Here is a 23,018-nt window from a genome sequence, read left to right as displayed (position 1 = left end):
TTTCTCTACTCGTCACCTCAAACCATACGCGCACGCGCAACTTAGATACTCTCTTTTTCTCCTGTCTGGAGGACCAAGAAAAAGATCTCGAAACCTTCTCACGATTAATCTCCTTATTGAGAGACAGATTTTGTGTTCTTCTTGCGCTCTCCGATATAAGATTACCATAGGACATCTTGATCCGTCTCCCGAGATACCTACCTACTTAATTGGAATCCGCGAGAGATATGACTTTTCTCCGAGTATTATCGCCGAGATAAGTGTTGATCGCTCGATCGTCGTACGAGAGATGTCGAAACGAAAAAATAATCAAGAAATCGTGTGTGCGAGTATTCTGCGATATAAACGTCGTCGGTAATAAAATGTAACACGCGTCAACGATTATAATTGAACCGATTGCCCGCGTCTTGACAATTGTCGAACATTTCACTGACATTTCCTCCCCTTATCCAAAGTAACACCTAAGCATAACAAGTCAGAAAACAATTCCATGCATTCGTAGCATCTTGAAAAGTCTCGAAAGTATGCGATTAATCTGCATAAACGAGCATTCCCGATGTTGGAAAAGTAGGAAAGCACACGGTAAAGGTAAAGAGTAGAGACGCGACGGAGTTGTCTCTTTACTACTTTGACGGGGTTTGTGGAGGTAGAGGTGGGTCAGTGGTGGGAGATGAAGAGAGAGAAGGAGAAAGAGAGAGAGAGAGAGAGAGTGAGAGCGAGAGAGACAGAGACAGACAGAGAGAGAGAGAGAGAGAGAGAGAGAGAGAGAGAGAGAGAGAAAGAAGAGAGTGGAGATGAGTCAACGCCCGCGGTAGGTTGGACCCGTGTTCGTAGGCGTAACCGTAGCTTGCCGAGGAACGGCGAACGTAACCGAAGCCGGGTGAACGTGGGGGCCACGTAGGCCCGTGTTTTCGTGCGCCTTAGTTCCGCGCCGGGTGCCACATAAGACGCATCGAGGGTCGAGTGTTTGCGCGCGCGCGCGCGTTTCTCTTACAATAATCATATACATCAAACTTCGAAACGAGTACCTGCCCACCCCCCCTCAACCACAGTGTGGGTGAGAGAGAGAGAGAGAGAGAGAGAGCGAAAGAAATAAATACAAGTGGAAGGACAGCGAGAGAGAACAGTTGTCAAATACTTGTTCTCGATCTTAATCGGTATTATTATTTCCTTTCGACTCTCGTTCTTGATGATTATTCGTGAGAGATACGGACATATGCAAAGAAAAAAATTCAAAGGAGCGAGATAGGGAGAAAGAGAGAGAGAGAGAGAGACCTGCTTATCGCGAGGCAGTTACAGAAGAGAGACAGAGACACATACAGAGCGAGAGAGGAGAAAAAGAGAGAGAGAGAGAAAGACAGAGACTATCCAAGGAAAGAAGGAAAACAATACTTTGGAACGCGCCACGATGTGCTGTGTGTGTGTACGGTGTAAAGTGTTGGTGGTAAAATAGTGATAACGAGATAGTAACCTCCCCCCTCCCCACTACTACTTCGTACGAACGGCCAGCTTTTTTCACGAAGCTCGCCGGTTCGCCGGCGTCGTGCTGCTATTATCGTTCTTTTCTCTGCCCCGGGATCCACGCTTCTTCGTGATAAGGTAAGAATCGGATCGGTATCTTGAAAGCGCCGGCGAATCGTTGCCTCGATTGGATTATCAAAAGTACATATATCCATCTATCTCCGTCTTTGTCTTACTTTCTCGATCCGCCGAAAATCGACAGTCGGCAAACGATCAAATCATCGACGATACTAACCTTATCGTCTTTACAAATATTTGTCGACAGTGTGACATTGCGTTGTTGGATATCTAAAAGAGAGATTTCTGGAGTAGATCGAAGCGTATCTTCCTTGGGAGATTTCTTTTTGGGTAGGTACGTGAATACATTTCTTTTTTTTTTGTTTTTTTTGTTTTTTTTTTTTTTTTTTTTCTTAAGTCGAATCGAAAATAAATCTTTTCGATCGGTAATCGGCCGTCGATAGTAATAGAATTATGATATTCGAATATGGAGAAGAAATATGTGATAGGTTTGACAGGTTTCTTAGTCGTATGATGGAAATAGCAAAGTCCACGATCGCATTGTGGCACCATCAAAAATAGTATCTACTACGTTTTCAGTTTTCCTTTTGTCTCTTTTTATTGTTCCCGACGTTCGGCGTGTCCGTCAATTCGTTGTTATTTTATTTTAGGATCGTCGTGTTACCGAGTTAACGCGATACTCTCGTCTTTCGTTTCTTTCTAACTCTTAAGATATTAGCTCGCGACGGATGCAAAGCAACTAAATATAGGCTAAGTAAGAGACGTAATCGAGGTTGACTGAAAACGTCTAGAAAAGAGGGCGGAGGAGGCAGAACGGCGTACGTAGGCTTCCGACGGTCGTTAGAATCGTTTGAAAGCAAGCGAATTAGATAAATTTATGCGAGTTGGCTGTGAGCCTCCTTATAGCCGACGTCTTTCTCTCATTAAGAATGAATTCAGAGATATCAGCGGTGTCGTTTCGAGTAATCAAATATTTCAGTTGTGACATAAAATAAATAAAAATATTTTTTAGAGAGAGCGAAGTTATCGTAATGGTATTGACGACGTTATCGTTCGATCTTCGTGTCAGTTTGCGATTAGACGGATTAAAATCTGGATTAGATTCTCGTGTTTTTCGTTTTATTTTATTTCTCTCTCTCTCTCTCTCTCTCTCTCTCTCTCTCTCTCTCTCTCTTTTCATTTTATTTCCTTATTACTTTCTCGTTTTCTTCCCTTTGAATATCGTCGAAACATGGTTGAATTTCGTTCGTAGAGCGTACAATGGTTGTTGTTGAAAGGATGAGTAGAAGACCTTCGAAAGACGCAATCGGCAAGGCGTAAAAGCGAAGAACGGATTTGCTTTGACGGGAGAACGAAAGTCGAGTACGCTCGAGTGGCCAGCTCCGTCGGGTACAGGACTTCGAGGCTGGCAAACAGGTAGCTCTCTCTCTCTCTCTCTCTCTCTCTCTCTCTCTCTCTCTTTCTCTACCAAAGAAGGATTCTCCTTTTCTTTCGAATCGTCGAAAAGAGAAATTTCACGGTTAGAAGGTGTGCTTCGAGGCCGTAACTCGAGAGATCCAACCAAAATTCCAAACAACAGCGGCGTACTACTACGTACCTACTTGAAAAAATTCCTTCTCCGCGAAAACTCGAGCGATAATTCCTTCGTTCTTCTCGTCTTTTTTATCAAATTTTTTCTTTTCTTTTTCCTTTCTTTCTATTTTTTCTTGTTTTCTTTTTTTTTGTTTTTTTGTTTTGAATATTCGAAAACGGAAAAAGCTAGTATTCGAGCCGATTACTCCGAGTATCACGATGAAAGAGCCGGCGAAGGAACGCGATATGCCGTGCCCCCTCTCCCACTTGGTATAATTGCCAATTTGCAAGTATAATAAACGGCTCGGCGGTTTGTGTTTTCGTTTATTAGCCGCGAATTACCCTCGCTTATTAGCGCGACGGTGCATTTCAAGTATCTCTGAGTTGTTGCCCCGTTTACTATAGAATTCGTGTCCACGCGAATTACCTGGAAAACTATCTAGATCTATTGCCATTTTCGAAAATTTCGAGTTTGCGCTGTTTCACTCGTACCGTATCACGCAAGTACTTTATCGATTTCCCTTGAAATTAGAAAAAAGAAAGAAAAAGAAAAGGAAAAACTGAAGAGTCGAAATTTGAAGGATTGAAAATACGATCGGTCGATCTTTTGGATTAGAAATGTTTATCGTTTGTTTTATTGACTAGATTTTGATCGGTACGAATGTATACGAAGCAACATATATCTACCTAAATCATAATTTTAATCCGAGGATTGCGAGTATTAGTATAGGCATACAGATAACAACTTTCATTAAAACGTGTTTGCAACTTGTACATTGACAAGTTACTTACCTACTTCAATTTGTTATCACTTTTATTGAAGTTGTGCATTACCGGAACTATAATAACTAAGTACACGGTACTTAACAAATATCTTCTTTATTTTTTTCACTTTAGTAGAAACATGATGTTACCTATTTTATGTTTTTAGAATTTTATACGCGGATAGAAGAGATATGGAGATTACAAATTATATTAATGATCGAACGAACATTTTTTTCGTTGTCTTAAATTTCCTGATATTAATATTACGTTCCTCATTTCGATGCAGTTTTTGTGATCCTCGAATGATCCGTCGCGACCTTCGTGTCGTGTCCTCAACATGAACGGTGTATTACTCGAGAAGATATCGGCTTTCCTCGACCAAAGGAAAGGAAGAAGGAGAGTAAAAGATCGAGACGATAGAGGGATTCGATAGGGGGTCCGATATATCGGGCCCCGTTGCTCGAGCGACGGCCACGATTGTGCGAGTTCCGAGGCTCGCACCCTACGCGCGCATATACACTCGTGCAACGTCTTCTTCTTTCGATATTTGATTTCTTTTTATCTTTTTTCTTGCTTTCTTTCTTTCTTTTTTCCCTTTTCTCTCTTCCCTCTCTCTCTTTCTACGAGATCCCCTAGAAAAAAAAAGAAATACACGGACGAGTGACGGTGCTATTGTAATCGCGAGAAATCCAGCGTGTACTCAGTATCGAGAGATACTTCAAACTATGTCCTCGTATTTCAACAAGCTTTTCGTGCGTTACAAATCGTTGGTCAACGTGTTGTCAACGATACTTTTCCTATCGTAACATCGAAGAAGAGCATAAGTTTCTTCGAGTCGAAAGAAAATTAAAAAAATAAAAAAGGAGAAAAATAAGAAAGAAAGAATTAGTTTTAGCGTAGTCACGGAATTTCTTTCCATTTTAAAAGATTCCAACGATTACAGAATTTTCCAAAGTGTGTAGGTACAGATATCTCTTTCTTTCTCTTTTCGTATGACACGTGGTCTTCACCTGCCCAAAACTTAACCGTTTTCGTTACTTTCAAGGAAGACGAGATTAACGAATTTCGATAAGATTAGAAGGTGATACGTGATCGAGCTGATGGTTACGATGGAACTCTCCGACGATCGTTGGGTAGTCTTCGACTTTGGGGACGTGTGTTTTCGAATAGATAAGAAATTTTTCGGATGTTTTCAAATTTGATTTTTTATTTCTTTCTCTTGTTCGTCGTTAGAATAAATAGGAAACAAAAATAATCATTGTCGAGTATACTTTAGTTTTCATAGATTTATCTAATGGGTGATAATCTTAATGAACGTAAGTTTGATTGATTAATCCAGTCGTAAACGTCTAGCGTGTCTAGAAGAACTTGGATTCTTTTTTTAGATTAGAGGATTTCCCCCTCCCCCTCCCCCCTCTCCGTCCCCCTCTCTCTTTCTATCTCTCTCTTTCTCTCTATACAACTATCTTGCTTTCTAGTCTGCGAATTAACGGCCTCGTAATCTCGTAATCTCGTATTCGGTCAAAGTCTCAGTGATAGTTCAACGTTCGTTATCTTCAGGAAGGTCCTCTTATCTTTCTTCGGTTCGACGTACAAAAATTGGTGCTTAGATCTTCGAGAGAAAAAAAAAAATAGTTCCTTTTATTATTCTAGGAAAATCGTAGGAAGCGCCTTGCTTTTTCCTTTTCTTTCTTCGTTCTCTTTTCTTTTTCTTTTTCTTTTTTTTCTTTCTTTCCTCTTGTTCTTCTTTTTCGCATTTGTTTTCGTAATTTTGATCGCGATGTAAAAAAGAAATTTTGTAATAAATATTCAGTCGATTACGTACCAGCGCGATATCACGAGTGGATATTGAATCGAGTCGTTATCAAAAGAATTGTCCGAAGTGCAAGAGGGAGAAACGCATATAGCCAGCCACGTATATAGATGCGTAGCCATTGAAATATAAAAATATATTATTCAACTAATCCGAATCGAATTGGCAGAACAATCATAAAGATAATCGCGACGATAAACTCTGATCGATCCCGTCAAATTTTGAGTGAAACATGATCGATCGATGTTGCAATGATAATCGTCCAAATTTGACCGACGATTTTTGCCATACTTTTCTTTTTTTTTTTTTTTTTAAGTAAATATCCCTTGTAAATATTAGAAAGAAAGAAAATCGTGATGATTATTTGAACGGCTCATAATGCACGGGAAAATAATAACGGATTTTCTTTTTATCTTTTCTCTCGATATTTATTGATAGCATTTGTCTTTTATAGATTGTAACATGGTACTCGATCGTTATATAGACCGTCGGATTAAATAATGATATGTAAATAAGAGAATAAAGGTCACCCGATAAGAGGGTGGACCGAATCGCAAGAATGGAAATCTCTTGATGGGCTATAAGGGTGAAAGAAAAAGAAAAAAAGAAAACAGAAAAAGAAAATAAAAAAAAAAAAAAACAGAACAAAATGTTCGTTGAAAATCAATCGCTGGATAGACGGGCGCATTCCGGCAACAGTAATCTTATCCAACGGCTCCCTTGCTCATTATCTTATCAGCTATCGTTTTCGAGTATTTTATTTGCTCTCTCCTTGGAGAGGACAATTTTCGTGGACTCCGTTTTGCGAACGATAAGGAAAATAAAAAAAGAAGTATCGCCTACCGAAACCAAATCGATCCTATCAACGATCGACCAACATCCTTTTCTCTCTTTCATTTCTCGATAGATATCCATCTCTTAGACAGTGAATTAATACCAATTACAATCTGAAATTATTGCTTTCTTTTTTTTTTTTTTTGTCGATTAATATTTCACAGGAAATTTCATGAATTTCGTACGAAATATTTGTTCTTCTTTTCATTTACGAATTTATAATTTAATTAGCGATAGTTATCGTTGCAATTGATTATTTATAATTCCAAGGTTAGAGTCTGCCTCTTTCTTTTTTTCGTGTGGCATCGTTGAAAGAATCGGCTCGATATTTTGAAGGGGGCGAGCGGATCGAAGAGGGACTTGTCTTTCTCTCTCTCTCTCTCTCTCTCTCTCCGCTCTTTCTCCCTCGTTTGATTGCGTCACCGATGACCTTGATCGGCCACGAGTTTATTGATAAATCGTTTTGTGCCACTTTATCGTCGAGTACCTCAGTGTGTTCCCACTAAAGCACTGATCAGGTGGCAATTAAGGAAAGATCTTCCCTTTTATCGGTATCGTCGCGTATTTTCAAGACTTTCCGTTTCATTCATATCCGGTAGGTAAGTTTCGTTTATTAATTTTTCTAATCTCGTTAGGATTTCGTTAGAATCCGTATCGATCATTCGTATAGATAGCTCGTTTCAGTTTTATTCAGCGTGTTCAAGAGCGAAGTACTGTCGATATATCTATCAAGATTTTCGAGAATCGATAGATCATTACGAAAACAATATTAACGATTAGTAACGTTACAACGTTGAAACATTTGGTAGCATCATTACCACGAAGGATCGCTGATAATAATGAATATCGTCGATTAACGGTACGTAATGAGGGGATCGAGAAAACGTTTCTCCTTACAATGTAATCGAGTATGGTTTGCAGTGAGAGACCCATTGAGAGTCCGTAAAGACTATGACAAATTATTTATAGCCGTCGATAAAGGTAGTATAAATCTTGGTTCGCGTAGTTCGCTACTCGATTCTCACGTATCGAGTTTCTTGTAATTTACGAGACGATGTCTCTCTTTCTCTTCGTCGTTGAAGAAAGTGACAGAGAAAAAGTATGTACACGGTGGTACCGAATAAACTCTCTAACGAATTAAATATATAAAAGAGAGAAAATTTCCATGGGACGACGCGTTGAAAGTTTCGCGAAGGATCGCGGACACCGCGAGGACGTTTTTGGTTAATCGAGTTTGGCAATTGATTCGAAGAAAGGAAAACAAAAGTGAGACAAAGACGGAGCGAGGGGAGTTTTCAAAATGGCTTACGTAAGACGGAAAATCGTTAGATAAAATCTATGATCGAGGAGGGATCGTCGAGATCTCGCGATAGGTATCAGGTTCGATCGGCACCATAAACCAATAACCATCTCTTCTCGATTGTTTCAGCGTGCGCCGAGGCAGGACCGTCGATTACATCGATCGAGGAGACCTCCTCTACCAATCTCTCTCCGTCTCTTTTCCTCTATCCTGAGTGATTCAATCAGAGGATTACCTATGAACTCGATGGGCGTCGGGTGGACCAAGCTAGCGGAAGAGAAGATGCGTCATTGGCAGCTCTCTTAATCCTCTTTTTCTTCTTCTTCTTCTTCTTTCTCTATCGTCTGTTCTCTCTCATTCATACTATCTCTCTTTCTCTTTCTCTTCCTGAATCCATTCTTTTTTTTCTTTCTCTTTCTTTCTCTTCCTTCCTATCTTTCTGTTTCTCTCTCGGTTTCACGCGAGAAGAGAATCTTGAGAGAATCGAGCTTCCTTAAGAGCAGGAGAGGAGGAGGCGGAGGAGGCGTAGGAGGAGGAGGCGTAGGAGGAGGAGGAGGAGGAGGAGGTGGAGGAGGTGGAGGATAAGAAAAAGAAAAGAAAGAAAATTTCGGAGACAAAATGGACATGAGCAGCGAGTCGAGTGCGGCTAGGTGGTACGAACCACCTCGGACGTCCCTGGAGCCGCCCTCGGCGGCGGCCGCCGGGGTGGCCGGAGTCGTGGGCAATCCCACCGACTACAGGGGTTACTACCCCCATGCCGGACCCACCGCCCACCACCCCGCCGCCGCGGCGGCGCACTACGCCCACAGTGAGTACCGACCATCTTCTGTCTTTCTCTCTGTCTCTCTTTTTTTCTTTTCTATTTTCTTCGTTATTTATACTTTGTTTTTCTTTCCTCCTTTTTCTCTCTCTATCCTTCTCTTTCTTCTTTCTTCTTCTTCTTTATTTTTTTCTTTTCTTTTCTTTTTTCTTTTTTCTTTATCATCCTACAATCTTCACCCAGACATTGAGAAATTTCACGAGGTATCGCCTTTTTTCTTCTTCTCTTTTTTCTGTTTTTATTTTTTATGTAGACACGTAGATACAAACGAGTACCGTGTAAATAGTTCGATCTATCGAACAACCGTTTGAAATACTTGGAGACTTGCATTCTTGGATAGAGACGCCATGTATTATTCATATTATGTCATAATTATACATTGTGTATCCAGGTGGATATTGCTGATAGCTGGCTGGGAATTGACAATGCGTTTAGCGATTTCTTCTTTTTCTTTGTGGTAGTTCGCGTGTAATGAGATATCTCTATTAAGTTAGGTGTTATCCTAGGGGTTTAAGAGAAAGAAAAGAAATCTTTTGATTAGGTGTCGAGTGTATATATTTGTTGTTGAGAAAATTGCGATGTTATAAAGTCGTTCCTTTTTTTCTCCGTCTCTCTCTCTCTCTCTCTCTCTCTCTCTCTCTTTTTTTCTTGAATAACCACTCGTAGGTATTTTAAGATAGAAGAAGAGATATCTACTCTTTGTTTCTCTTGTAAAGAGAATTACGAAAGGCAACGACGTGTTAAATATATTACACGAGTCTAAAGCCCTGAGCGTATACATACGTACCTACTCCATCGTCGTGTCGAAGAAAGTTATCAAGGAAGAGCGCGTTGATACGTGCGACCTAGCTTCACGCGAGATAGGTAGTGGTAGTTTCAACCCCTCCGGCTAGGGAATAGAAAAAAAGTCTCTCGGTTCAACGACCAGCTGCGACGAAACGGTGTCGTCCCTTCTGGTACCCGCTAATTAAAATATTAATGTTTCATCGAGGACAAGAGATAAAAAGAGAGAGAGAGAGAGAGAGAGAGAGAGAGAGAGACAGACTTTTCATTTCAGTTCATTTGTTAATTACACGTTATCAAAACACTAGAAATATATTCGCGAGATAAGTACCCGCTTGGTTGTTTAGAATTGGAATTAAGTGCAGGGTAAAAAAATAGAAAGCGACTTTTTCGAGGCGAGAGAAGAAGAAGTAGAGGAAGAAAAAGAAGACGAAGATGAAGAAGAAGAAAAAGTGAGTTGGCTCGACAAAAAGAGATAGAGAAGAGTAACGAAAAAGCAAAGGAGGTGAGGAGGGGGTGGAGGTAGGAAACTTGATCCAGCCGGTTAGATCGTCGAGGGCCTGGAACGCGATATCCCTGATTCGTGCCGACGTGCATGGATCATACTCGGGCCTCTGTTACCTCGCGCTGCCCAAAAAACGACCGTCCTAATCGGAATCAAATCTCTCTCTCTCTCTCTCTCTCTCTCTCTCTCTCTCTCTTCACTTTTTTTATCTTCGTAAAGATTTCCATGATTTCAGGCCTGCACTTGCTTCAAAACACACATACACACACACATTCACCCGTGATCTTACGTTAAGCCTTTTTCGCGAGTCTGATTTCCAAGAAATGATTTTTATCTTTTGAATCTGTTTCCGTTTCGTTGAATCACTTTTCATTATAATATTAACATCATTGCATAGGAAGGTTTATGATTTTCATAGTCGTTAAAATTTGAAACCTTACTTTTTACTCCATAGACAAACTCATGTCGTAAAGAATTTAGATGTCTATAAATTTGAAAAGTTATCAAGGAGAGTAGGAGACAAAGTTAGGTGAGAAACATAAACGACGGAGGACTAGTAAAAGTAAAAATACTAAACAAACAAGGTAGATGGACGCATGCAACGGGATGCATAATGCACGCACGGTGGTTGCAGCAGACAGGAAGGAAGCGCAGCCAACCGCGAAGCCCACGGGCTGCCTCTGAGAGAGGTGCATACGTAATTGCAGGCCACGCGGGAGGCGCTGCTTTCATACCTATCTCTGTCTCTTTCACTCTTCTCTTAGTCTGGCCCCTCCCCTCGCATCCTCCTCGTCCGATCGTGGAAGAAGAGGGTCCGGAGGGCAGTCGCTGTCCTCCTCTTCGTAGTCCTCTCATCCTCCTCGTCGCCGTCGCCGTCGCCGTCGCCGTCGCCGTCGCCGTCGTCGTCGCCGTCGCCGTCGCCGTCGCTGTCGTTGTCGTAGTTCCTCTGTGTTTCTGTTTGCTGCTGCTGCTGCTTGCTGCTTGCTGCTTGCTGCTGCTGCTGCTGCTGCAAAACGTGTGCAACCGGCCGTCCGAACGGCGCCATCTTGCGCAAATGCACACGCCAACCGAAGGCGGAGCCTCTTTCCATTCTCTCTCTTTCTCTTTCTCTCTCTCTCTTTTTCTCTTTCTCTCTTTCTTTCTATCTCACTCTCTCTCTCTCTTTCTCTCTTTTGCGAGTTTTGTGCGCTGGCAGATGTGCAGCTCGCGATGCAATTTCACCGCGATCAATCTCGGTCCTCCTTGCAAACCGCCTTCCTTCTACTTCTTTTATTTATTTCTTTTTTTTTCTTGTCCTTTTTTTGTTTGCCTGCTTACTTCATTTTTTATTCGGCCTCTTCGTTTTCTTCCGTGTCACGGGAGCCACACAGTAGGTTCTTCTTTCTTTCTTTCTCTCTCTCTCTCTCTCTCTCTCTCTCTCTCTCTCTCTCTCTCTCTCTCTCTCGAGTCTTCTCTTTCTTTCAGAAATTCTTTTCGCACCGTTCTGGACCTTCCTACACGAACGTTTCGGTAGAGAATTTTTCTGAGAGGCATTTCAAATCATACGAGAAGACGCATATTTTTCAGCACGAAATTGCAGTATTATTATCGTCGTTGAACGCTGCCGCAGTTATTGCTCCGGGGGTACGGGTGCTTTCAGAAAATGAGACGTTATTTTCTCGAGGTATATTTTCGTGCTTCCTGCACATTTGATTTTTATATTTTTACGAGGACGGCTGGTACGCGTCTAAGTACCATCATACAAACTTCGATAGAAAATTCTCTTCCGCGTTGCATTCTTATTTTTAGATCTTTCCTTTTTTTTTTTTCCACGTCCTTTGAGTCGAACGAGAAGAAAAGGCGAGGAAAAACACGAGTTTGCTCGCGAATTTGTTCGTTATCTCATTCCGAGTTGGCTATCCTTTTAAAAGATTTTCATTCCTCGCAAACTCATAGCACGAATTACTTTGCTTATCGCGAAAAGAGGAGGAGGAGGAGGAGGAGGAGGAGGCGGAGGTGGAGGAGAAGGTTAAGCTGGTTGGTTGGTTGGTAGGAAGAAGAAGAAGAAGAGGAGAAGGAGGAGGAGGAGGAGGAGAAGGAAGAGGAGAAGGAGGAGAGGTGTCGAAAAGCAAATGGTCGGGAAAACGAGCCGTCGGTATATACACGAATATACATAGATACATATATACGTACGTACGTACGTAGTACATACATACACACACATACACATGTATTTATACACCAGTACGAAAAAGCACGAATCGTCCTTTCAGTACGATGTCGGCTTTGAATCCTCTCGACCCTTTGAGCTCGTTCTCGACGCCTTCAACAAAAGTCCGCGGTTCTCTCTCTCTCTTTCTCTCTCTCTCTCTCTCTCTCTCTGTCTGTCTGTCTCTCTCTCTACTTTACGCTCGAACACGCTCGCTCGAGGCGGCTAATTATTTGGAGTACTGGTCGCTTTGATGTCGGATGCTGACCAAATGGAGATATACACTGACTCGGCTGTAGTATCATTCATAGGACGAGCACGTACTCTCTTTCTCGAGCAGTTTTCAGCATGTGCTTTTAAATGGCACAGAAACACATTCGAGCGTATTCGTTTGTCCTACGTATAAGCACTTGCTTTGTGCCAAGAGTGCAAGTGGATTATTTTCAGCTAGGTACATTACGAGTCACTCGTGAAATCTCTTTCTCTTCTCGCTATGATAATAGTAACATCTAAACGTGTTTCTCTCCTATTGTAGAAAAGATTAAGGGAAGAGTTCGTTAACAAAGGGGGCATTTCGTATATATTACGTAGAATTTATTTATTTGATTCTTTTTTCTTTTTCCACGAAATGTGTAATACTCGGTCACGTCGAAATAATTTATATGTTCTGAAAATAATTGTGAACTATTTTATAGCAGAGTATATAAAAGAAAGGTAATACTGGTCGAACGGCGAGCCTATCGTAATTAAGAACGAAGTGAAATCTGCGTTTAATTATCATGCCGATTCGAAATCGGTATACATATAGGTACGTGCTTTATACGAGAAAGAAGGAGATAGAGAAAGAAAGAGAGAGAATCACGTAGCCCAAGCTTCGGTGTTGTTTGCTGCCTTTGCGATTCTCTGACGCCGTGATGACGGCGTTGCCGTCGACGCCGCAGACCGTCCTCTTTTTTTGCAATGCTCGCGTGCGTTACTTATTCGTTATCCGCTGCCACGGTTCTCGGCATATAGCATGAACTGTGAAACAGAAAGAGAGAGAGAGAGAGAGAGAGAGAGAGAGAGAGAGAGAGAGAGGGACTGCGTTCTTCATGGGCGTGGTTAGCGAAAAAAAGGGAGTGAAAAAGGTTGAACGTCGGGAAACATCGGCACGAAGCGATGCACCATAATTTTTGTTCTCTTCTTTATTATTTTTTTTTTTTTACTATTTTTCTTTCTTTTTTTTTTTTTTTACTTTTTTTGTTGCAGTTATCAATCGTACGATCGTAAACCGATTTCATATTCGAGCGGGTATTGTACTAGGGTACTGCGTATAACCAATGAAAATCGTAAAATCGTTCTCCCATTAAATTTCCAAGCGAACACATCGAACGGGGGTACGCTATTCCAAAGCTGCATAAAAAACCGATTGCCACAATACGAAAAGAGAGAAAAAACACGAAAAAGGGAAAGAGAGAAAAAGTGTGTGTGAGAGAGAGAGAGAGAGAGAGAGAGAGAGAGAGAGAGAAAATCCGCGTATAAGTGATGCCCACGTTCGTTCGACGCCATCTTGATTTCCATGGTACGAGCTCGCTCGTTCGCGCGCGCGCGCGTCCACGCTCACACACAGTTTCCACGGCGGGCCGATTATATCCATGGATTTTTCATGAATATTCATGGCCGGACTATACTCGCGACGGCCGTTTCCGTGGCGCGTTATAACCGCCTAGTTATTATCCAGAAATCGTTGGATCGAATCGCTCGTCGCTCCGGCGTTGCTGGACATCGCTTACGTACGCGTTCGGTCGATGATAATATTTGACTGCCGTCAATATCGAGTAATATAAGAAAAGGATAGGAACGAGACGACGACGAATTGTTTTCGATAGATTCCATAACGATTCGCGAGCTTCTCTCGCGTATCTGGTTTTTTATTAACTAGCGACGCGAACGTTTTAGCAAGAGAGAAAGAAAGAGAGAGAGAGAGAGAGAGAGAGAGAGAGAGAGAGAGAGATAAAGATAGAGAAATAAGAGAAGCAAAGAGAAAAAAGGTGTTCGTTCAAAGCAGTCGCCGTGGAAAAGCGGCGCCATATTCGATCGACGACCCGTTTCCATCATAATGTTGCTGAGAATCAACACCAAAGGAAATTTCTTCGAGTCCTCGTGTTACCTAAACGAGACTAGTTCTGTCGGACGGTTCGTTCCCTCTCTCTTTTTTCTCTCATAGATCATTTCTCTCTTTCTCTTTCGTTTCTCTCTTTCTCTTTCGTTTTCACACACATGTAGTAAGTAAGGTAGTAGGTACTATTACTTACCTAGACGACGTTTATTGCCGCGCGCGATGCCAACTTTTTCTCACGTGGATTTTATCACTCCTCGCGACGACACGTCTATGATTAAACGTTGATCGATGATTCCTAATTACTTTCTTGTTTTAAGAAAAGATCTTGTTAGAAAAGATCTTTCGAGATACTACGCTCGAGAGATCATTTCTCATATATATACATATATATATATATATGTATATATATATATATACTTATAATAACGTTTAAATAAAAATAAATGAAATTTTGTATCTCGAATTTGATGGGACAAATATAAGTAATGTCGGTCGATCGCTTAGTCTTAGTCGACCACCCTGTCGGTGTCCATCCTTCGATAGATCGGTGACTAGGGAGAGAAGGAGGGATTAAATCGAGCCGAGTCGACGAAAATATCGTCGAGATAACGGGCCGAGAGTTATATTTGCGGTGGAAAGAGAATAAAAGAAAGAAAGAAAAAAAGAATGAAAGAAAGAAGGGGAGGATGGTCAAAAAAGTTTCGTGAAACGCCGTAAAAAGGTTCGTTGCATTAAGGAGCGACAGAGAGAAAGAGAGAAAGAAAGAGAGAGAGAGAGAGAGAGAGGAGAGGGTGGAATGGAAGGAGAAGGGCGGAGCGGCATAGAGCGATAAATATCGCTCGGTATGGAAGTTTTTATTGCGTCGAGAGTGCGAACTGCTCCCTCTGTCTGCTCATTTTTCGCGCCACCTCCTATCTCCTTCTTTTTCTCTGTCTCCGTCTCCTCTCCCTCTCCTCCTCCTCCTCCTCCACCTCCTCCTCCACCTCCTCGTCCTCCTCCTCTTCCTCCCTCTTTCTGCCTCATCCTTCTTTTCGCACTCTTCCCCGTCGACGCGTTTTTTCGCTGAAAAGGAAGGAAAGGCCAACGAACTCGTCCTCATCGTAAATCGTTGACCCACTGTGTGCTCGACGTTCGGACACAACCGAAGCTCGCATAATCGAACGAATTTCATAGATTTTGCTACACACGCTAGGATGTAGGTAGTTATGTACCTACTTGTTGGAAATTTCACGATTAGCGAATCAATTAAGCGTTACCCGTAGATAGCATGTTTTTTCGATTTATTCGATGTCCGATGAACACCACCAGCAGAGCGCGAGAGTACTGAAAGAGAGAGAGAGAGAGAGAGAGAGAGAGAGAGAGAGAGAGAGAGAGAGAGAGAGAGAGAGAGAGAGAGGAGTAGAGGAGCAGGTTGCAGCTGCAAAAGTTATCGTTCGCGATTAATATTTTGGAGAGTGAGTCCTATAGCCTGTTTACTTTTCATCCTCGTTCACCGCAGCTATAATGCAGTAGATCCAATTACAAGCGGTACATCGCTGGGCTCCGATTAATTGCACGACGCTGCAGCTGCCGCTCGTTTCCCCCTTTGCTGCCGTTGCCTCTCTTCTGCAACGCAACGTTGCATCTGTAATTTCTCCTTGCGTTCGGATCACAACTACGACGTTCGACGATCGTGATCTATCCCAACAATAGACGAAAGTTATTCTCCTGGCGTCTCATCGATGAATCATTAAAATTGAAAGGAAAAAGAGTAAAAGAGAAACGGGAAATATTTTCTATATCTTTCTCTTGTTTTTTCATTTTTCTTATTTTTTTCGATATGAAATACACGGATGAGGAAAACCGTAGTGGCATTATGGAGACACTATAAATCGGCAGGGAATAGACGGTAGCACCATGGTGGAGGGCTTAAAGCTTAAATTAATGCCCATAATTCAATGGGAATCGAGGGCATCGAAGAGAGAGAGAGAGAGAGAGAGAAAGAGAGAGACGGAGGAGTAGTAGTAGTCGGGAACGGAGCTTGGCAAAACAGTCTCGCGTTATCAGCGTATGCCGTGAAGGTGGCGGAGCAGTACCGGCAAGTTCCACTCGATATATCGATCGTATGCTTCGTCGGCCAACTTCATCCGCCGTAAGCACGTAGAGAATGTATGCACGCGAAGCTTTCGTGCGAGCATCCTGACTTCTACCTTTCGAATTTCCTCCCTTAGCGATGAATTCGACCGAGCACACGTGAGAGGGGTGTTAATGACTTTTCTATCGGGGATGGAAATCTATCGTGACAAAACTGAATGGATTTCTTTTTCTTTCTTAAATAGCATGCTTTTTGTATGACACATGTTCTTCGTTACCGTTCACGCGTACGAAAATATGAATATTTATAGACTAGCTGAGAATATAATAGTCGACATTGGTAATTACTTGATACCACACATTTATAAGAATGATCGAACGTGGTAATATAGGAAAGCAAGTAAGAGTTAAATATATTATAGGATATAATAGTAAGAGACACCATAAAAGGCATACGAACCGTACTTACTTAAACGCAATATCGATAGATCACACCTGACGTACCAGACAACAACTTACACAGAGAATTCGTGTTAGGTCGTGAAGGTATCACCGATCGCTAGTTACAAGATAAAACGCGACTCTCTTCGACGATAATAAGATAAGATACAGAAGAGAGAAGTCTCTTTTTCTTCCCCTCTCTACCTCTCTCCTTCTCTCTATCTTTCTGGTCTGAAATACTCCAACTACTATACCAACTAATAAAATTCCTGTTCGTAGTAAGAGAGAAAGAGAGAGAGTGAAGAACCATAGCGAGTAGTAGTTGGTAGCATCGACGACGAATCCTCGTCGTCGTCGTCGTCGTCTTTGTCGTTCGTTGGCTTCCTCCCGCGAAGAAGCGGTCGCTAATGAAGAGCTAATTACGCGAGCGAGCCGCGACTCGTAGAGCTTTATCGCATATAAGGCGAGACGCGACGCCACGTATAACTTGGCTTCCTATAAGGAGAAAGAGAAAAGAGAGAGAGAGAGAGAGAGGAAGAGACCCCCATAATAACAGCAGCAACCGGGCCTCGCACTTAATTAAGACGTCTCTCGCAATTAGGTACTTTTACGATCGGCGTAAAACTCGATCATTCCGCGCACGCACGAATCAAGTATCTTTTCTCTTTCTCTCCTTCTATCGCGGATTATCACCGATCGTTCCGGCTTTCCAATACCAGACGATCTCTTTTTTTTTCTTTCTTTCTTTCTTTCTTTCTTTCTCTCTTTCTTCCTTCCCATCTACACCCATCATCTCTACCACGACTCTCGTCCGTTTCGTCGAAGAGCCTAACGATCTTACCATTCGTTGTTACAGCGAGAATGTCGAGCAGCGGTGTGACGAGCGGTCCGGTGAGCCAAGTCTGTCGGCCGCACTTTCACAGTTCTGTACTCCATCCCTGGCTATCCGGGAGCGGGGCAGACACGTCCAAAACACCATGGGGTTTTCCAACGACAACGGCATCGACCGGTGGAACGGTGAGCGACGACAAGCCGCAGAGTCCACTGGGTTCCTCTCTACCACCCACCACGGGGAGTTTGTCGAGTCACGGGGCAGGCGGTGGAGCGCATCATCTTTTCTCGTTTCCCCCAACGCCACCAAAGGACGCTACGCCGGACAGTATAACGGCGAGTACGACTTCTAGCTCGAACAACAACACGACGAACAACAGCGGGAGCGGGAGCAACGGCAATAACAACGGAAGCGCAGCGAACTCTTTGTCCGGACTAGGAGGCGGTGGTAGCAGCGAGTACCAAGCAGCCGTGGCCCACGCAGCGGTGATGGGCGCGTTTATGCATCATCAAGACGCGTTGGGAGCCAGCGGTGCGGGTAGTTGCGACGTGAAACCTACGGTGATGCTCGGACATCATCACGGGGCACCTTCGCCGCCTCATCAGCAGCACGGTGGAAACGCGGGGAACAACGGAGCTAGCAGCAACAACTCGGCGGCCAGCTCGGGACAGGTGAAACAACGCGAAGGTAATAACCAATCGGGGAGCAGCCAGCAAGCGAACGGTGGTCAACAGCAGCAACAGCAGGCGCAGCAGCAGCAGCAGGACGCGTATCAGAGCAACACCGGGGGCAGCTCGCCCTGCGGCAGGGACAGCTATGCCGCCGCCGCTGCGGCCGCTGCGGCAGCCGCGGTCGCCGCAGCCGCCGTCTCCAACAGTCACCACGTGGCAGCAGCCTCGGCCTCGGCTCAGTATGACCCGGCGACGAGCGCCTACAACATGTATCAACATTTGCAGTACCCCAATGCTGCCCACCACCATCACCATCATCATCATCATCATTTGAGTGGTGGTGGGGGTGCTGGGGGAGGCGGCGGCTCCGGCGGCACGGCCACGTCCTCCTCCTCGTCGTCCTCCGCGTCGTCCCACAATCCGCACAACAACAACAACAACAACAACAATAACAACAACAACAACAACAACAACAACAACAACGGCAACTCAGGCACGACGGTCGGCGCTCTTTTCGCCGCGGCGGCGCATCACGGCGCCGGTAACGCCAATTCCGGTGTCCCCGGCGTCGTGAGCCCTGCCGATTCCAAGCTCCTTTCGGCTCACGCGAGCAACGCGCACGCCAACAATCCGGGCTCGCCCGGCGCGCATCAGCATCATCAGCAAAAGCCCAGGAACAAGTCGAGGACGTCCGCCGGTAAGCGGCACGCCTTGCCCGCGCCTTTTCTTTTCTGTTATTTTCTTATCTTTTCTTTTCTTTTCTTTTCTTTTCCTTTCGTTTCGTTTCGTTTCGTTTCGTTTCGTTTCGTTTCGTCTCTTTTACCTTCATTTCGTTTCTATTAACAACAAATTTTTTAGTTTACGCCAACCATCTTCCCTAGAATGCCGTAGTCTTTGTCGACTTACCGCTAGGGAGGTGGGTCTGGTCTTTGTTTGCGCTTCGGTTTGATTTTTTTCTTTCTCTTTTCCTTTTCATTTCTTTATGGTTTGACTTGCTTCTGGTGGCGGTCGTCTTATCACTTATTCGCTCTTTCATTTATCTTTTCTTTACGCGTAAGCATTTGAGTTTCCTTCTTCTTTCTTTGACTTCTCTTTTCCTTTTTTATTTCGTCAAGAACCGGCTGTATCGCCGGGAGAGGGAGAGACGCAGTGATACACACGACTGTTTTTGTATTTTGTCCGTAATTCACCGATTTGTTTTTTGAGTGGCACACACCAAGCGAACAAGCGTAATCGTCGAAGAGCACCACCCACGATACCCACTGGTTTTCAACGTGTGACACGTAAACACACACATATGTGAACACCCTCATCCACATACTTATATATCTACACGGGGGTTGTATCGGAAAAGAAAAAAAAAAAAGACAGAAAAAAAAAAGAAAAAAAAAAAAAGGAAAAAGGAACGAACACGCGGGAGCGAGCACAGATTTTTTTCGATGTGGTGTGGCTATCGCTAACTTTTTGATTTTGTGTTTCTACTTTTTTTTTCTTTTTTTTTTTTTTTTTGTCACAGCAATCTCCCCCTCTCGAAGAGTCGCGGCGTCCACGGGCTCTCAACGACACTCGTATTTTTCGTTCTTCTTGTTTTCTTTCATTTTGTTTTCGTTTTACCATCTTTTTCTTTCGCAAGGGAGTTCGATCATAATGAACGGTAACCGGCAGAGACGGTCAAGCGTCGCTGAATTTTCAACGCGCATTTGTATACTTACTTACTTACCTTCTCTCTTTATTATTTCGATGCGTTGTTTGTCGGAGACTTCTCTCCAACCCTTCGACGATACTCAAGGAAAACGAAATAAATGTGCTGGAGAACGCTCAAAGAAAGAGCGAGAGAACGAGACAGAGAGAGAGAGAGAGAGAGAGAGAGAGAGAGAAAGAGAGAAAGAGAAAGAAGAAGGGGAGTAATGAGAATGAGACGGCTGAAAAATGCCGGATACGCTGATTGCGGTAATAGCCGGTCTCTACCGACGGCGTGGTAAAAATCCTAATTCCGGGAACAATGGTTCGACTTCGCGCCGTGGAAGCCCGCTAATTAAATCGACTTACGACACATGCACACACGGCTCGACTTCGCTGCCGCAGGCAGCCTCGAAAGTCGTCGCTAAGAAAAGAAGAAGAAAGAGGGAAGACGAAGACGAAGAAGAAGAAGAAAAATGAAAAAGGAGAAGTAGAAGTGAAAGAAGAAGAAGAAGAAGAAGAAGAAGAAGAAGAAGAAGAAGTAGAAGGAGGAGGATACGCATTGGATATACCAACTCGATCGCGGAAAAACTTGGAATCGAGAGAAGGAGACGAGTAGCTCTAATAAACGTCACTGGCGAATTAATTGGAAAGATCGCGACGGTTGATTATATTTATGTACTGTGACACGCGACCAACGCGATCAGATTTACGAAATCGTAATTCTTTATTATTTTCGTTGATAAACGATATTCATTTTCTTTTTTCATTGGTCTTTTTCTTTCTTTTTTTTTTTTTTTTTTTTCTTCAATAATTTTTTTCTCGAGAAAGACGGCGAGAGGACGTAAGTAGTACGTGGGCTTCGAGTCGCTTTTGAATCATACCCGTAAGAGAAATTCGGCTTTCGCTGATGAGAAAAGGATGATAATCGTAGCTCGTTATCACCCTCGAATATCTGTTCTCGACGATAAAACCGAAATCGAATTAAGCGAGCCCGCAGCATATAAGGTTGCCTTGGCTCGCCTTGCCTTGCCGCCTCGCGGTCCTTCCAATTAGTTTCCGAATCGAACTTATCCAGTCCGAAGGGCAATTAGGAACGCGTTAAAGCCGGTTATGACGTTAGCGATCCGGTTAAATAAGACAGAAGAAGATCTTTATTTGTGCGATCGATTCTTATGAAGTCACGAAATTGATGACGAACTCTCCACGAACATCATCGCCAGGTGATCTAATTGGGGCCCGACAACGCCATTCGAGATATCGTTAGAAGAGATTGCTGAATTCGAAGGAGTCACCGACCGTTCGTTCGTTCGTTCGTCCGTTTACACACTTTTCCAATACTCCTCTTCGTTATATCCTAATTTCCCTTATCAAAAAAAAAAAAGAAAGTTAATACAACGTCTAAGACGGACGGGGAGGAACACGCGGTTGCACGACCCTCTCTATATTTTTTTTCTTCCTTTCTCACTTTTCTAATTCTCTGTCTATGTAGCATACCTAAGTACTTTTATCTTTATCTAAAACCTTTTATCTTTATAATTGATTAAACAACGAGGACCGTGTCGATCCCTCGACATCGAGTCTCGATAATTAATCTCCAACGAATCATCCGTGCTTTCAAATATGACTATGCTTTTGCTCTGATAATTGCATGATATCAAATGTTTTGCATGAACGATCTTTTACATATATATATATATATATATATATATATATATATATATATATTTCTCTATCCTTCGGAGGTGCATAAATTCTTTAGAAATTCTTTACAACAAAATACATCTTTCGCAAATGTTTCTTCCTCTCTATCTATCTTCTTCCTTTCTCTAAAAATCTTTCTTAAGAGAATTCATGCACGAACCCAATGCTTTTTCGATCGTATCTAATCGTTCGAAACGAAACGATCAGAAATATTGTTATTTATACGATTCTCGTTGATCGAACGATCATCTACGATCGTCTTCTCTGTGTATGGATATTCTTTCTGTGTACGTAATTTAGTTGTTATCGTCGAAGAATCAGGAAGGAGGATAAGGTACTAATTCGATTTTTCTTTTGTCCCTCCCCATTCAACCTCGGGATGAAAATGAACGCGTGCGCGCACACGTAGAGGGTCGTGAGTGCGTTAATTGCGGTGCGACTTCGACGCCTCTGTGGAGACGAGACGGTACCGGACATTACCTCTGCAATGCTTGTGGACTTTACTACAAGATGAACGGCCAGAATCGACCGCTCATCAAACCCAAACGCCGCCTTGTAAGTACCTAAGCTTTCATACTTTTTCCTCGTTATTACTTTTCTTTTCGTCGTCGTTCCTTTTACATTTCTTCGTAATATCAAACTCAAATAACGACTCTCAAACATATATTCTTCTCTACGAAATTCGTCGAGACGAATTTTCTCAAAGTGAACCAACGTGTTTGAGAACTATGTCCGTTCGTGAATATGGCAAGAACGTTCCAGCGAAATTTATTAAGAATTAATCGAATATCTTTCTCGCACTGTGTGGACAGAGAGAGTGTGCGAAAGAGAGAGAGAGAGAAAGAGAGAGAGAGAGAGAGAGAGAGAGACGAAATTAAACTACCGATAGTAGATATATAAATACTAACTGCATACTACTACTGGTTCGCTCTTTAAGCGATCACCGATGCGTTTCATAAGAACGACCATTCTACACCCGTCGAACGTTCCATATTCGTAAAGGCGAGTCCTTGAAACCTTTCCTTCGTGCACTCCGCGCTCGGACATACTTAATTAACGCTAGCGTTGGACAAACTTGAGTTTCTATCTCTCACTCTCTTTCTTTCTCTCTTTCTCAGTCTAGTCGTATACCGATGTAGTCATCAGAATGCAAGATAAGACAAGGCCAAGTTAATTTCCTGTATACAACGATTATAATATCGTACCGTCCTTCTCTCTCTCTCTCTCTCTCTCTCTCTCTCTCTCTCTCTCTCTCTCGCTCTCTCGACGATTAGCAAATATCGCGCGGCATTTTTGAGAGTGAATACCTACCATCCGTCTTCTTCCCGGTCTTTGCTATTAAATTAACGAAGCAATTAGCGAAAGGAAACATCGACGATGTATTCTTTCAATTACAC

The 23,018-nt window shown here is 42.9% G+C and overlaps 1 protein-coding gene and 1 long non-coding RNA gene across 5 annotated transcripts in view; one reads left to right on the top strand and one right to left on the bottom strand.

Moving 5' to 3' along the window:
• The window catches only part of LOC122633397, a 114,164-nt gene that overhangs the window by 69,610 nt on the left and 21,536 nt on the right, over window positions 1-23,018 (bottom strand). The gene's annotated exons all lie outside the window — the stretch shown is intronic.
• LOC122633392 (GATA-binding factor C-like) overlaps window positions 8,385-23,018 on the top strand; it is a 52,883-nt gene continuing 38,249 nt past the window's right edge. For 2 of the 3 annotated variants that reach the window (XM_043821216.1, XM_043821215.1), the window contains exons 1-3: window positions 8,385-8,631; window positions 17,591-18,934; window positions 22,031-22,176. In XM_043821216.1, the coding sequence (XP_043677151.1) occupies window positions 8,442-8,631; window positions 17,591-18,934; window positions 22,031-22,176 (1,680 nt within the window). In that variant the 5' untranslated portion in view covers window positions 8,385-8,441. The remainder of the gene's footprint in view (window positions 8,632-17,590; window positions 18,935-22,030; window positions 22,177-23,018) is intronic. The other variant, XM_043821214.1, reaches the window with a different exon arrangement.

This window comes from Vespula pensylvanica, chromosome 12 (assembly GCF_014466175.1).
Source record: "Vespula pensylvanica isolate Volc-1 chromosome 12, ASM1446617v1, whole genome shotgun sequence".
NCBI classification, from domain to species: Eukaryota; Metazoa; Arthropoda; class Insecta; order Hymenoptera; family Vespidae; genus Vespula; species Vespula pensylvanica.
The sequence above is the reverse complement of the archived record's forward strand: the minus strand, read 5'-3'. Positions and strand labels throughout refer to the sequence as shown.